At 38.5% G+C, this 16,826-nt stretch overlaps 1 protein-coding gene across 6 annotated transcripts in view; it reads left to right on the top strand.

The window, feature by feature from the left end:
- The window catches only part of CDKAL1 (CDK5 regulatory subunit associated protein 1 like 1), a 394,159-nt gene that overhangs the window by 125,306 nt on the left and 252,027 nt on the right, over nucleotides 1-16,826 (top strand). For all 6 annotated transcript variants that reach the window (XM_065667220.1, XM_065667223.1, XM_065667218.1 and 3 more), the window contains 2 exons: nucleotides 1,179-1,227; nucleotides 14,529-14,649. In XM_065667220.1, the coding sequence (XP_065523292.1) occupies nucleotides 1,179-1,227; nucleotides 14,529-14,649 (170 nt within the window). The remainder of the gene's footprint in view (nucleotides 1-1,178; nucleotides 1,228-14,528; nucleotides 14,650-16,826) is intronic.

Below are 16,826 nucleotides of genomic sequence, written 5' to 3'. Positions count from 1 at the left end.
TTAATGGTTTTGATGCAAGGGATCCAAGTTCCAAGCTCCTTGTTGCAGACCAGGTTCAGCTCTTGAAGCCTCTGCAACTTGTGCTTTTCTGTTTGGTTTTGAAACAAATCAGAAAAGAAACTCCAAGGAAATGACTGTAGAAGTCATACTAAATCTAGTTCATATAATGTAAAGCTTAAAGAAGCAGTGTGTAAGAAGGAATGTTCTGGGAAAATTATAAACTAATTTTAATGGGCAAAGTATCATTTCCTGCATTGTAAGTCAACATCTATGGGGATAAATAATAGACATTACATACAATAGGTGGTTTAGAGAAAAGTTGTAGGTGGAATCTCAGGTTCAAGAATTTGGTGTGTTTAATTTTGCAGTGTTAATGCTAATTCCTTCTACTTCATATATCAACATCTTTATAGTATATTGGCTATTAACTTTAAATAAATAATAATATATCAAATAAGAAAGAGTTGGAACATTTTATCACATTATTGGTGAATTTTGGCAAATGTAACAAAACCTCAATCTGTTTGTCTTTGCTGGAGGTGCCATGTCACACTCATTAAATATTATTCTGTCTTGTGAAAAGCACTGGGGCTTTTCCTTCCATTTCCAGATGGAATGCCTGCTGTAAATCCAGGACTATGTCTTGTTCCCTTAAACTTCACCACAGTGTTTTTAATTTCTTCCCATATTCCAGTGTATTTCCCCTACAGTACTTAATTTTCTTCCCTGTAGTCTGCCCTCACAATGTCCTCAGCTGCTTGTATTCTCTACCACCTACTAATTTGGTGTTGAGACTGGGGAGAGGGAGCAGCTGGGGGCTGTTTGAGCCACCCAGGTACTGACTGCCTGGGTGAACACTACCTTTCATGGACCATGAACAGCAGTTAAGCTGTGAACTTTTTTTTTTAGCCATTTGGTGATTTTTTTTTTTTTTTTTTTTTTTTTGCTGAACTTACAGGAAGTTGCTATTTTTGAGGACAAAATTTGGTTTAAGTTAGATGGTGAGTTTTGAAGTTACTTTCGGAAGATGAACCAAGATGCACAGAAAAAACCTGGCTAAAAACATAGCCCCAGACTCTTTATTCCCCCTTGGTTCAGGAGAGCACACGTAAGAAGAGTGTATATAAAGTGTATCCAGTTGCTGACTACTTAGATATTGACCTTCTGACTTTTTTTAGGTTCAGCAGATAGATCGTGTAGTAGAAGTTGTGGAGGAAACTATTAAAGGTAAGCATCACACTTGAAATAATTGCAGCTAGTCTGAACGATGTAAACATTAGCTAGCAGAAGTGCTACTGTTACTTTCTTTATCAACCTAATTCTTTCTTTTTTTCTGTAGCTAAATGTTTGGACAGTGTTATACTTTGCTGTGTATGCTTTGTGTAAGTGGTTAATTTCAAAGATCTTTTCTGACGGGAGCTTTGTGGCCTCTTGGATTCATGGTAAATGATCTAGGGGAGACTTCAAGAAATCATTTAGGTTGCATCAGTGTAGGTGGATGTAGTGTATTGTTTAAAGTTTCTGTGCAATCTTAATGCAGTGCTGTATCTCTTACGTTTAGTCCTCCTGTGTTTTCTTCTTTTCACATTTTGGCTCACTTCCCTGAGACTTCCTCAGCAGGACAGATAAATTATCTGCTGGTTTAATGTTCTTCTGTAACTGTGTTCCTTGTTCTCTCTGGCTGTGTGCGTGTGTGTGTACACTCAGTACTTTGCAGTGAAGGGGGGAAAAGACAGTATTGTTTCTGCAGCCTGACTAGTAAATATTTGCTATTAAATAAATATATTTGTCTGGGTCTTTCTGGGTTACCTAAGTTTGTCTCCATTACTTATCAGGCCATAAAAATTACTGTTCCATGAAACTTTAAATTACAAGGTTTAGTTTAATTGGCTGTACTTTCAATATAAACAAGTGTCTGGTCCACAAGACACTGCCTGTAACCTTAATGCTGAAGTATGATGTTTTTGAAGTACAGCATGAATATGTAGAAACAGAGAAAAAATTTAAAAGAAAAATGTTTCTATCAAGAAATTGTGTAGTGTGGTGGAAGGCTTCTAGAGCTTGTGGTTTGAAGGCCTTAAGGTTTCATGTTGCTTTGAGTGCATTCAAAAATGAGACCTGTACTTTCATGTACTTCCAATCAAAACTTTTCCCAGTCTGTCCTCACCTTATGACACCTTTTTTTTTTTTTTTGAGTACTGTACCATATAAATGAAGAAAATTATTCAGTGTATTCATATTTATTATTAAATAAGCCAAACTGTTTTCCCAGAAACATCACAGTGTTTATAACAATGTGCTGGAAATGGGGATGCTTCATGAGAGCCTGAGAGAGCTGATGCTGTTCAGCCTGGAAAGGAGAAGGTTCAGGGAGTACCTTCCTGAAGGGAGGGTGTAAAGAGGATGGAGCTAGGCTCTTCTAAGTGGTGCTAAATGGCAGGACTGGAGGCAGTGGGCACAAACTGAAACATGGGAGGTTCCCTCTGAACATCAGGAGACACTTTTTGACTCTGAGGGTGCCAAGTAGGTGGTGGAATCTCCATCCTTGGATGTATTCAGAAATTGTCTGGATGTGGTCCTGGGCTCTAAGTGGCTCTGCTCAAATGAGAGAGTTGGAACAGATGTCTTCCAGACACCCCTCCATAGGATTTAAATTGGAAAAACAATTGACAAATTGACCAGGGGTCTTGTACACATGGTAACGGTTACTTTTGTGAAAGCCAACCATAAAAAAAGGAGGGTTTACTTGTGTTACTTCATTTCAATTTGTTTAAAGATGATGCATTAATTTATTTGTTTGGGAATCGTTTTCCACTAGTGGTGAAGAATGTGAAGCACTCTTTCACTGTGTCAAGAAAATGCTCCCCTGTTGGATTTGTTGAAAGCTTACTGTACTCCCAAAGACAATTACTTCTTTGGAATTATTTAGAACACTTTCTATGAAATATAAAGGGGTTGATTTTACCTTTATTTCTCAATGCTTCAAGAGCATTGTCAGGAAACTCTCTTCAGAACAGTGTCATTCTGCTGCTTCAAGAGATGGTTTCAAGAGTAGGTATTTATGGTGTTCTTTACCTCATCTGTCTGAAAACAATGTAATTGCCAGTTCCCAGCTCTTCACTAAGGTAATTCTCCTAAACACTTATTGTGTGACTTATCTTTTTATTCCTTTTTATAAGAAAATGTAAAAGGTTTTAATATTTATTATTGCACTAACAGCCAGAAGAGGCAGAATTTTTGAGACCCTATGATTTCACATTCTTATATCACTCTGACTTTTATTATGAGTATTACAGAACTTTGGCATTTCCTAATTATGAAGTAAATTATCAGATAAACTGTCATTTCCTGGAGCGATCTTTAATAACTGTGTGGTATTTGTATGCAGGTCATGTCTGATTAATATTTATACTGTGTCCCAGAATGTTTTTCAACTAGAGACATCTTCAGGTACTTTCACTATGATACTGTAATTTATGATCCGAAACCTCTACGCTGCCTTCTAGGAGTTAGACAAATTAATTCAATCTCAGCCTCAGTATTGACTTTCTCAAAGTCACAGTTGCTGTTGTGTAGCCAGAGTGTGTCAGTCTTCCTGATACACATTTCATCATGCAAGACTCTGATTTAGAAGTTCAGTAAATCTTGCTTCATCTGCACAACACCTAAATTATAAGACTGGATTAGAGCAATTTTTGCACCATTAAGGCACCCATTTCCGCTCATCTGCTTAGTTCCCTAGTAACATGTTATAATGACATAGTATATTGGGTAAGTATTGGTAAGGACTTGTAATGTCTGTGAGCTAGGAGAACACACAGTTATAACTGGTGAATGTTCCATCATTAAGTAATATTTCTGTGCAGAATTTAAAGGCTATTTGAGCTGATCACTCTGCAGTGTGACCCAATAAGGTGAAGATTTGTCTTTGATGGGAACCACAGAATGTCTTTCTGGTGATTGCTCAAGTCAGTATTTTATGAACCACTCTAAAAGCTGTCTTAAAATTCAATGTGTGTATACAAGCTTGTGTCTAAACAGTTTATAGTAGGCAAGATAATCCGTTTATTCTGTAATTCGAAGGAGAAATGTTAACTGCTTACTGTGGGAATTCTTTTCTTGGTTTTGAATTTAGGTTTTTAGAGAGTTGGGTCTTTACCACATTTCTACACATGCTAGCTCTCAAATCCTGTGTTACTAAAGCTTTCTGAAGGTGGGAGTCATGAAACAAGAGTATTTGTATAGAGTCTGCTTTTAGCTTAGGCCTTAGGGAGATGAGGGGCACGAGTTGAATTTAGTCCATATTGTGTCTAATGCTTTCATTTTTTTCTAATGCTTAGGTTTCACAAAACATAGTTTTACAATGGGTCATTAGACTTGATTATAAAAAACAAGCAAAGGAAATTACTTCAGGGTTGAGTCTTTTATACTTCACATAACCTTTCTTGATTTCAGTCACGTTGACCTGTCTGCTGAAGCTGCCCATCCATTCCAAGTTTAAACATTAACCAATATTTACTAAACTGTTAAATTGTCCTCATGTGGTTAGTAATTATGGATTGCTGATAGTTGCAGTGTCAGTCTGTATGAAAATGAGCAGATAAAACCCCCCTTTGGCCATGTAGGCTAAAGTATAGAGTTTATACTGGATTTCCTACCTTAGAGTGTGTGTATAGGAATACTTGCATGTTAAATAGTACTTGTATCTGCTGTTTGATTTCACTATAATTTGCTGATAACAGTAGTTAAATTACTCTTTTTGATTTCTGTGATTGTGGGAAGAGTAGCCTTGGCTTAAAAAGCTGATGACAAGCCAAATGAAGAATAAAAATTGGAAGAGGCAGGAGTTTCTTTGTGAGGAAGAGTATCATTTGGCGCCGAGTCAGGAAACTGACTGTGCTGAAGTGCAGCTTGAGGAGGGTCAGAGGGAGGGTAGTGGCCTCTTTGAGTCCCCGTTTCTGCATCCTTTGGAAGGATGTAGAAAGGGGGGATGGTTTTGGATGGGCTGTTTTATTTATTTCACTGTGTGGTGGGTTGACCTTGGCTGGCTGCCAGACCCCCACTCAGCTGCTCCCTTGCTCCCCCTCCTCGACAGGACAGAGGAGAAAATAAGATGGAATAGCTCATGGTTCACAACAAGGACAGGGAGATCACTTACCAATTAGCGTCATGGGCAAAACAGACTTAATTTGGGAAAAATTAATGTAATTTATTGCGAATTTAAAATAGAGTAGGATGGTAAGAAACAAAGAGACAACTAAAACTACCTTGCCCTACCCCCTTCTTCCCAGGCTTAGTTTCAGTTTTTTATCACTGACTCCTCCACCTCCTCCCCCTGAGTGGTGCAGCATGGGGAATGTGGGTTGTGGTCATCCTATAACAAACAGTTCCTCGTTGCTGCTCCTGCCTTCTCACCCTGTTTCCCTGTTCCAGCCTGAGCCTTCCCATGGGCTGCAGTCCTCCACGAATCGCTCCAGCATGAGTCCCTTCCATGAGGTGCAGTCCTTCAGGAACAGGCTGCTCCAGCATGGGTCCCCCATGGGCTACTGCCAGGAGCCCTGCTCCTGCATAGCTTCTCTGTGGGCTGCAGCTTCCTTGGTGTATCTGCCTGCTCGTGAGGCCCTTACAGGCTGCAGGGGGATGACCTGCGTCGTGGTGGTCTTCTTCAGGGGCTCCAGGGGAATCTCTGCTGGGGTGCCTGGGACACCTTCTCCCCCTCCTCATTCTTTCACCTTGGTGTTTGCAGGGCAGTTTCTCAGTGTCTTTTCCTCACTGCTGGGCAGTGATGTGCACTTTCTCACACCACCAGAGACTGAGGAGCTCACCTATGCCCTGCGGTCGGTCTGTTGGAGTGGCCATGTCCAGCAGAGGTCAGCCCCAGCCTCTCCTTACAAGAGGCAGCCCTACAGTCCCTGCTGCCAGCACCTCGTCATAGACACCCCATGAACAGTACTACATCTTTAGCAGTATTTCTGGATAGCAGAAGTGCCTTTTAAACTGAGATTATTGAAAAGTCCAGGTACTGCTGGGCAAAAATTATGCAAGGAGTTGTCTGTATTTGACAGACTAAAAAAAGTTTGTGGGGGGCTGTACTCAGGCTTTCAATAGGCAATATACAGAACTATGGCTTTTCAGTAACTTGGTGAAATGACTGGTTAAAGGTTGGGCATCACCTATTTGTATATCTTGATTGCTGATATAGTAAATGTAGTAAAGTCACCTCCTGCCCCTTTCTTGTGTCACTGGATTCAAAATTTTGGAGCTGTTGAAACAAAAATAATTATAAGCTTTTGTTGTCATCTAAGAAAATGGCTTTATTTATGTAAAGAGTGTCATTACTGAAGCCAGTAGTGTTGGTTTTTCCTTATGTTTATTTGAGAACTGCTTTGACAACAAGCATTGGCATATGAAGAACCTGACTTGAAGGTATCCCACCTTACAGATTTTAAAGGAAGGGGTTGTCATTCAGCCAAAACACTTCACTGGGAGCAGTGGGTTGCATTTTGATTGCCTGTTTCTGACTGCTTAGGTAAAGTGTGACTACTGAAGGAATGAGTTCAAAATAGTAGTACCATTATCTGTGACAGTGTCAGTTCTGGGAGTTTGCTTCAAAGAATGTAATTTAAAGAGAACAGTAACACACAATGAGGAATATACAGTAATTACAGAAAAACTGCTTCCGCAAAGACAGATTTTAATTGCTTTTGTAAAGCATCAATAAGTATGCGACTTACTGTAAAAATCTTATCTACTGGGGCAACAGATTCCAATTGCCATCAGTTGGTTCCTACACAAAAGCTGGTTGCAGTTTTTCCTGTGGCTGTTCAGCTGCTTTTGGGCATGCAGTGACTATCAGGTGTGTGAGGCAATCCAGGAGTTTAGGTGGGGTTTGTAATGATTTTTCTCAGTGTAGTTATATCATTGATTTGGTTCGGAAAACTGTTAGGGCTGACTGTCCGTCTCCTGACTGTTGTTGTTATGACTTGAAGTAGTTCACAGAAACTGAATGGGAGATAGTGCTGCAGAAGAAAGCAAGCAATGAGGGAAGGGTGTGTGTGTGTGTGCGTGTGTGTGCAGAGAACAGATTGAAAATCGTGGTAGGAAAATTGTGTTTGCTCATTGTTAAATGAGCATGTGACATGCACAGGAAGGATTCCTTTTCTTCCAGACCTCTATGTTCTCTTTTCCACACCTTCAATGGATGACCATCCCAAAGAATCCCTGCTTTTCTGTCTTTTTCATGTTGGTTAGACTCAGCTGGGTTTAGCTCTGTTAGAGAATCCTTAGGGCTGGTAAATGTAAAGAGTATCTTGTTCAAACCAGTCCAATTTAGTTATCTGTAGAAGGAGTACAAATTAGATAGCAAAGGAGTAGAGATGAAAGTAAAAACTTGCTTTTGCATACAGTGAGAGCTTCAGCTCAATGTTTAAGACTAAATATATTCTGTTCAACCTGCACACCCTTAAACATTAGGCAAGTTACTTGTACTGCAGCAGCTGGCTCTGGCAGTCCACCCTTGGGCATTTCCTGTCCTCAGAACACAGCCCGTTTCATCTGGTTCAAAATTTCTTTTCCTTGAAAGTTTCTATCCAAAATCTCCGGAGTCTTTGAGCAGCAACCTTCATCAAATGCATTTCTTCAGAGAGGTGAAGGCAGAGGGTCAGGGAAACTCTTCCTCTAGCCAGTTCTTCATATTGTCCTTTTGAGCTGTGGAATTGTAGCCAGCACTTGGAGTTCACAGGAGTTTAATATTTAGTCACTTTTTCAGAAAGACAATAACATCACATGATCTTGAAGTAGGGTGAAGTTATTGAATCCTGGAAAAAACAAAACAACAAGTGCTTTAATAGGGCATTTCAAGTGCTTTTGTTGTGAGAAAGGCCTGTGGATGTGTCAGAAATGTTCTTGAATACTTATATCAATGTAAGATAATTTTATATGAACAGTAATTCCTTCTTATCTCCTTTTCTGTTTTACTTGTTGCTCTTTGCTGTTTTAGTGCTTCCAGAGACTGTTACAATTGAATGATATGTTGGAGAAATACCAAGACTAAAGAGGTATTATATGTTTAGTGGAGAGGAAGTGATGTATGGATTTCAGCAGTCTGGGTCACCTGCAGAGTTTTTTTCCTGAAGTTTGTGAACTGCCTCTCTCTATTTAATATCTTGGTTTGGAAATTTTATAAAACTGATTTTAAAAAGCCCATCTTCACCTGCATGGCGCTAGTATTCTAAAGTCTTCCAAAACAGAGTTGTTGTTGGATGCTAATTCCAAGTGCAAGGCTTAGTAGATGTATACATTTCAAGCTCATAACATATGTGCTGTATGCTTAGTAGTACCTGCATGTTTCCCTAAAGTTTTTTTGAGTTAGTGGAGGGTGGAAGGCAATAATTTTTTCGCAGAGTTCTGAATTGCAGAGACTGTGTCAAACATGCCACCTGCTATCAGGAACTTGATGGGGCTGGTTGCCAGGCCTAGAGCACACTTTTATCTGTGGTGCTGTGACACACAGAGGGAGATCAGTAAGCCTGACGTTGGTCTGAACTATTCCCTGTCTTACATGGGACACTTCCTGATTTACATCAGTTGAAGGAATTTGACTGTTACACAATATCCCCAACTTTGATGATGTAGAGGAGGAATAATTTACATTAGTTGCTTGGCCAGGAGCAGGACATATATTCCCAGTTAGGTTTGGCTTTTCTCTGCTCTGTGTATTAAATTGCACTGGGAAATCCTGGGGTTGATGCTCAGGGATGCCTTCACTATATAGCTAACCTGCTGCTGGCCAGCTGGGGTTGGTTTGGGTGGGAGCATTCACACAGCAAAGCCCTGAGCTGGTTAGTGGCCTTGTTTCTGCACTTGTGCATGTCTGCAGCATGTGATTGCTCGGGAGAGCTCAGGGATTCCTTTGCAATCAGTCATGTCTGTTGTGGAATGGCTTGTTTGTGCTGCAGGGCAGGGAGAAAAGATGGGAGCCCAGCTTAGGGTCTGCCCTTGCTACAGAGGAGCTGCTTCCTTCAGAGGTAGATGAGGGCTCAGGCTCTAAGCCTGCCTCCCTACTGTGAGCTCACCAAGTCTGTGTTTAAAGCACCTCCAAATAAAAAAGATTTGGAATTAAATATGAGTAACAGTCTGGGTTAGCTGTAGAGTGTGTTAGGCAATTTGTGTTGCATCCTGGTATTTCAGATGATTTTTTTTCTGTTAGTCTGGCCAGAAGATCCCAAATAACTTGTTTAAAAGGTTGGTTTTACCCAGTAGTTACAGGGCTTAGAAGAACACAACTCTGGAAATAAATCTCGTATTGGAGTTTTGTAATAGCCTCTTCTGTTTGCCTTTTCTGCCTTTAAACATATTTTTACTTGGTCATTTTCAGCTGTTATTTTCTCTTTATATTCTTGACATTTTTGTTACTTTCAGTTAGATTTCCTATTTTCACTTTCTATATTTACTAGATGCTCCTTTCAGTCTTCATCACTGCTTTTGGTTCTTCTTTACACTTACTTCTTTTGTTTTTCTTTGGAGAAATTTATTACATTGTTTTCCCTTCATATGGCTTTACCTTCCTTAGTTACAATGCTCCCATGTGCCATTTTTTTCCAGTGTTAGCCTTAAGGAAAGGAAGCTTTGTATTCATTAAGAAGGAAATCATGGTGGAAGGAAATGTACATGAAATAGTGCTTAATCCTTTACGCTGAAGATGCTGGAGAATATCAGACAGGTTGGTGAGAGATGGCTGGGAAGTACAGAACAGTACAAGGGCAGCCTTCTTGTGAAGGAAAAAAAAAGTGTCTTTCAGGAAATGCTGAATAACCTCTAAGCATAATGAAGTAACTGGGAAAGGGAAAGAATGGGTAACAGAAAAGCTGAAAACAATAGAAGTTGTTGCTGCCAAAGCTGGGGTTTCCTGCATCTTTGAGGATTTCTTTGCACTAGTGTTTTTTGAGATGCTTGAGATATCTGCACTGAACTCTGAAGCTAACAGCTAAGAAATACTGCTCTGTGGCTGGCTGGGATTTGGGTTTCCGTGGCACGCTGTAGTTCCAGTGGGGTGTGCAAGGGATGGGGAGGGACCCTCAGCGGACGCCCTCTTCTTTCAAGCAGATACTATTTCCCACCAGCTGCTGAGGGGTGCCAGCATATAGGCTGAGTGAAGCTGACTTCTATGAAATACAGTAGGTCTATGAATACCTGGTAGATATTTCCAGATAGATAGGCAGTTCTTGAAGTTAACTAAGGATGACTAAGCCAGGCCACTTTCCCCTCACTTATCCTTGTGTCAAACTCACAAAATACCAGTCCAACTTGAATCTGTTTGCTCTAGTATTATTAGCATGCTTCTGTGGTTCTAGGTCACAGGTATCTGATGATAGCCTGAGGCTCGCAGCACATTTAATGTCGTTACAGTCTTATGGTAAAGAAATTCCATTACCTTTTCCCTTCCTATATTTGTATTTCAGGATCAGGCATTCTCTATCACAGTCTAAAAGCATATACATCTGTGATTAAAAGTTCATGTGCATGCCATTAATCCTATGTTACCTTTTTATTATCTTTTTCAACAAGTGAAAATAAATGCCTTGAGGATATTCTATGCACTGGTTTATCAACCTGACACATTCAAAAGCTCTCTTTTAGACTAACAATAGCATTTAGTATCCTGATTAATTCATTCGAACCTCATCCTCTTTGTGAACAATGCCAGGTAATGTGAATTGTGTCTACTGTCTTGTGTGTAAAGATGAGTTTTAAGTTTTAACAGTCAGTTCTGAAAATTTAGCTCTGATTCATTTAAAATTGTTTCTAGCTTGATTTCATTTAGAGTTACTGTGAGTGATTCTGCTCTATAAGCTTCCTCACTGGATTTGGTTAGTGCTACTCTTGTGTCATAATCTGCTTGAATTGTCTACTAATTAGAGAAAAACTGCTCTGAACCATGGTTATCTTACAGAATTTTAGCTGCTGGTAGACTTTGTGTAAGCAGAAAAGTTACCTTTGTGGCAGAAGAGGACTAGAATGTTTAGGCTCTCAAATATAACCCAAATAGATCTGTCATTGAGCTGTGCTTCAAAGCTTGCATCTTCCAGTGAGCCACCAAAATAAGGAGTGTTTTTTTGTTTGATATCTGAGATAGAGCATTCATTGCTAGAGAAGTGGAAGGTGTAACTTAATCAGATAAAATGCTTTAGAAGTATAACTTGATTGCAGTGTTTTGCCCCTTTCTAAGCTTTGAAAGGAGATCATAAATGAGTTTTAAAATTACTGCTTTTTCTCTCATGCTTGATATTGGTGTGGGCTTAATAATGCTGGTTAGACAGCTAAGAAAATGTTGCTTAGCCTTTTCCTTGTTGATGACAACAAAATATTTTCAAGCTTTCTTGAAACAAGTATCGGGAAATAAGATCTAGAGCATGTGAAAAAGTATGATTCAGTGTTTATCAAGTTATGTTTTATTAATAGCAACAATGCTGTAAACAGATGCTTTAGTGATTACTTAAAATGAAACAAAATAGTCCTTGTATGGAGTAGGAGAAAAAGGATTTAAGGTCATGAATACTGTAACTGAGGGTTTTTTTTAGTAAAAAAGTAAAAAATTGTGCCTGCAGCACAGATCCCTGTAGTTGGATATGCACATGCTGCATGCTTTTTGGAAGCATTAAACTCTCTGCTAAAACTCATCTTCCAGTACTGCTTTTTTCTGTCCTCCGGTTTCTGCAGTGAAAAATACAGGGATGTTCTGTTCTTGAGTACCACACAGGTTTTGCAAGCCTCGTATTAGCTAGAGCTTGTTGTCATTCAGAATGTGGAGAAAACTGTTGTCATGCTTCATGTGAAACTAAGCAGCTGTATTTCATTGCCAAGCCATAGGTTTGCTGAGCTCAGGTGTGGGGTTGGGGTTGATATCAGCATTCAGTGGATTACATAGGAGGTGGTCACAGAGCTGGGGTTTCTTTCCTGTATTAAGAAGGTCTCTGAAGCTAAGAGAGGCTAGGTCTAGTGTGAGGTGTCCCTGCCCATGGCAGGGGTTGGAATTGAATGATCTTAAGGTCCTTTCCAACCCAAACCATTCTATGATTCTATATTGTGTGCAAGCGTCTTAAGTTTTTATGTGTATTTTCTAATATATATGCTAACCTGCCTAGCATTTGAAAGACAGTGGTCTGTAGAAAGGTAATAATGCTACTTCTGGTGAACGTGATTTTTCTAGTCTACCATAATGTGGTTTGTTTTTTGTATGAGGCTTTTGGAGGGTTATGTTTTTTGGTTTTTTTTTTCTTTGTCCCTGTTTTCCTAAGCAAACGTGGATTACAAAGGTGTGCTTCCTGCACAGGTCTGTCATTATTTCCATTTCACTTCGTCCTTACTAATTTTTAGTCCTTTGACAAATTTCAGATAGGTTTGTGACAACTTCTGTAGTCTAAAGGATACTCTTTATCCAGAAGATCCATGAAAAGGATTGCATGGTTGATTAATGCTCCCAATATGAGAAGAGCATGAGCTAAATCAGAGAGCAGTAATTCACATGGCTGTTCTTCTGAGGGTACACATTCACTGATTCTGTGCTCTTTAAGTATTACTTGTCGAGGGGACAGATTATTTTTTGTGGTGACTTGGTTATGTTTTTTTTTTTTTTTAATTTCAAAAGGGTGGTTTGACTCCATTTCTAAATCTATGAAATTTAAGTTTTGGGTAGCTTGTTTTCATGTTATCAATCCTGATTGTTTTAAGATTACCATGTATCATTCCACTATGTTTTCTACCATAAATCCAAGCAGAGTTTTAATATGGTAATGCAATTGAATAGTTTAAAAATGGATCTACTGGTTTATTCCAAATAAACCACAATATTAGGAAACACAGAAAGGAATGTTCTCTGCTTCTAGTTCAATTTTTATACTTGCCAGAACGCAATCACTTTTGTTATACAAGTAAATAGTATGGTACTGTGCTTATGACTCCTTAATGAAGAAGTAGATTGGAAAATAACTGATTGTATTGTGAGACAAAGATATTGCTGCTCTTGTCATTAAAAGGTAGAAGTGAATAATTTAGCAAATGTTAATAGCAGTTACCATATTACTGAATTCACAGCAGGATGTAATGAAATCTGTCATGCATATGCAAAAATAATGTCTTTTAATTCCTGTTGATGTTATGCTGTCTTATTTTACTATTAACTGTTATATTAGGCCAGTCCTGCTCTGTTCTTCATTAGATCACGTTTTTGATTGAGAATTTTTCTGTATCTTAAAATACCTGAGAACAGTGGTGTGCCAGAAGTAGTTATTTCCAGGGTGTTGTTGCTGTATCATAGAAGTGAACTCACTGTATGAATGCCACATTATCTAGGAATTAATTAATGACTCCTCAAAACAGATAGTGGAGAAAGACTTCACCTGATACATTAATTAGTAGTTTAAATTGCTGTTGGTAATGTAAGTTAGGAGATCTGGTTGAACATGGTGTTTGATTGATCTGAATTGGTTATCTGCTTTGTGCTGGATGTAGTTCACCTAGTGTTTCATGATTTCATCCTTTGTTTTCACTCCCCTCCCTTTTTAGGGTAATTTTTCCTTTTCTGAAATGTTTGACAGGTTGTAGCTGTAGTTTCATGTACTATCAAAGAGTTTTTTCCAACTTCAACAGGTACATGCTTTCTCTCTTTCCTCCATTCCAAGTAGTGGTTACTTGCCACCTCTTTTCAGGCATGTAGCATTAGTTTTCCCTGCTGTCTCTAGCCTATTTAAGGCTTTGTGGAATAAATGATGCAAGTCTTGTGTTTGTAACTTGGGCATATTTTACATTATCTGTTGCAATAACATGTTTCTGGCTTTTGTTGTTCGATCTTGCTTCTGAATATTAGTGAAACCTGTCATTGTGCTCTTTGAACATAGGATTTGATGTGGTATGACTGATGTACTGTGGTGGGCAGTTGGTGATGCTATTTGAATTTTACCCTCTGCTTCAGGAAAGGGGTTGTGAGGTATTTTCTAACCTGCAGTCTGCTTGGTGTGGGAGAAGTATGTGTGAATCTTGGTAATCAGCTTGCCCATGAGCATGTTATCAGGATCTGCTTCGCAGCACTTTCCCTTAGACTTAATCAGGTAGCTTTGGCTGAAATGTGTTGGTTCTCTATAGAATAAGCTAAAAAATATTTAGTTGTTTTACCCACTAATTCAGTTTTGAATTAAAATTTTGGGAAGAAGATTTTAATCCTGCCATATGACTTAAATATTACTATGATATTTGTTTGAGAATCAGAAAATGGAACTGTTTAGATCATTTTAATTCTATAAACCAGCAAATACAAGTGTGAAAGATATTGGATTAAATAATTTGCTCATTTTAAGATGATTTTACCTGTCAGTATCTCTTCAAATGCTTCAGCTGGTGGAAATACAGTATTAGATTTCATTCTCATTTTCAGTCTTTTGAAGTATAAACACTTCTTTGGAAGAAGAGCAAATCAAAATTAGTATGTTGGTTTTCTGCTTTATATTGACTGCATTCCTGTGCTTCGTTTGAAGGTCATTCTGTGAGACTGCTGGGTCAGAAAAAGGATAATGGAAAACGTTTGGGGGGAGCACGACTGGATTTGCCAAAGATTAGGAAGAATCCACTGATAGAAATAATTTCCATCAATACAGGGTAAGAATCTTCCAAATTTATAAAACACTGAGTATTGCTGAGGAATTCAGTTTATCTCTTTCTGCAGGCCTAGTGTGTTACTCCTAAGTTACACAGAAGGAGGCAGGATGACCACTTATTAATAGTAAAAGATTTCTAATGGCATTCTTTCTGAAAAAGTCACTGCTTGTTCGGGTGCAGGACTTCTGCTGCTGCAGGGCTGCATACAGTCATGCAGTCCTCTTTGTAATTCATCTCTTTGTCAAAAGAAGAAACCCTAAGACGACTGGAAAAGAAAAAAGGGTTTAGAGTTCTTTTGAGTTTTAAGAAAGCAGTTTGGAATATTGTTAGTAACTCATTAAGATTTTTAAACATTATGAAGTTCTGTAAACACCTGCTTGTCAGCCCAGATGTGTTAATGGCAAAATTAGTTATTTGCCTCTTGCCCCTCTAATATGTTTGTAGAGAATTATAATGCTTATATTTCAGGTGTTTTGTTTTGTTTGAAGAAGCTCCTCTGCTTATCCAGCAACTCTGGATGCCTGTTTCTTCCATAAGACTACAAGCACTTCTCTGTTCTGCATTTCTGCTTTAAGGAACTCTATTTTTATCTTCCTTCCCTTGTTGCTTTCCTTTTCTAAACTCTTCTTGATTATCTCCCATTTGGTCAGTTTCTTAGAAAACAAAACAAAACAAATCAGACAAGCAAAAATACCACCCCCTCCAATCCCCCCAATCCCCAACAAACAAATCCAAACAAAAACCAAACAAACTTCTCCACCCCTCTTCCTCTGATCTTCCCATCTTCTCCAACTTATGTTGTATTTTCCAGGTGATAAAACATAAAATGTGTTGCTCTAGGCATCTCAGGGGGCTGTGAACTTGTTGCCAAAGGAAAAAAAAATGTGGTAGATCTTAGCACTTTTTGTTTTGGGTTTATTCTAGCGCTTTCATAAACATTTCATAGAAGAGTTTTACTACTGTCCTTTTTCTCTCTTAATTCCTTGACTTTAAGTAATCAATCCTGCCTTCATAATTTGCTGTAAAAACTAATGTGCTATTTAGGTCAGAATATTAGTTCAGGGCTTAGTGTGGTTGCTTTTTCTTCCTCTGACTTCAGGTAAACATGTGGGTGACATTTTGTCATCTTGCTGAGTTGAAACTGCAGTTTCATTAAAGATTTTTTTATTTTTATTGTTTTTTAAGTCTGGACATAAGCTTTTCTCGTGCAATTACTTCAGGTGTTCTGTCTTTTTCCCCCTTATTGGCTTTGCTGTTTGTCTTGTTTGTGCCCATGTGAACAAAATCCTTTTCACCATTAGGAAAGTGTTCTTTTCCATGGTATAATTTTTTCTTTTCCATTAGCATTTTTGACAATCTGATGTTCCAATATCTTTCTAGTTGTAACCATTGTCAAGATGTAAACTAATTGAGCCATGGTATTATTTACATGTCTTTTGACTTGTAGTAGCGCATTGGAGATGGTAATCTATTAATCTATTTTGAACGTATGTATTTTCATACGGGGTTTTAAAAAATCATTTCCAATGTTGATTAAACTGCAGACAATTAACATCTCCCTAAGATGTTACCTTTGGAAAACCTTTTATTTGTAACCTGATAATTTGCAAACACTAATTACTTTGCTTATTTATGGCTGTTCTCAGGTCAATAGAATGTATTTTATGCCATAGGATGATTAAAAAAAAAAAAATAGAAACCACAAAAATATGTTTACTTCACAAACAATAAAGTCAAATATGATTTGATAAGACCAGAGTATTCTGAAATCTCAAACGAGTCAGTTGTATAAGACATTTAAATTAACTAACATCCCGTTCTACGTTATATTGCATGCTCAGGGAATCCTGTCTCCCTTGAAATAAGTTTGTGTTTCCTGTCCTTCCCTTCCCCTCCCCTCCCCAGCCCCCCTCCACCTGTGCATTGCAGATTACTTTTTTTGGTTACTGCTTTGGGTTTGAAAAATAAAGTGTCTCTTTAGAAAAGCAGCAGTTCTCAACAGTTTCTGAAAATATGAAAGTACAATTGGTGAAGAACAAGACAGTACATGTTGCTCATTGTGACTTGGCTGTGTTTGTTTCATCAGCTTTGCCTTAGTAAGTGTGGCTATGACGGTTTTTAGTACAATACTGCGTTTGATCTGAGCTGGTTTCTCTTTGTAAAGACGGGAGAAATCG

Source organism: Lathamus discolor, chromosome 2 (assembly GCF_037157495.1).
Source record: "Lathamus discolor isolate bLatDis1 chromosome 2, bLatDis1.hap1, whole genome shotgun sequence".
Classification (NCBI taxonomy): Eukaryota; Metazoa; Chordata; class Aves; order Psittaciformes; family Psittacidae; genus Lathamus; species Lathamus discolor.
The sequence above is the reverse complement of the archived record's forward strand: the minus strand, read 5'-3'. Positions and strand labels throughout refer to the sequence as shown.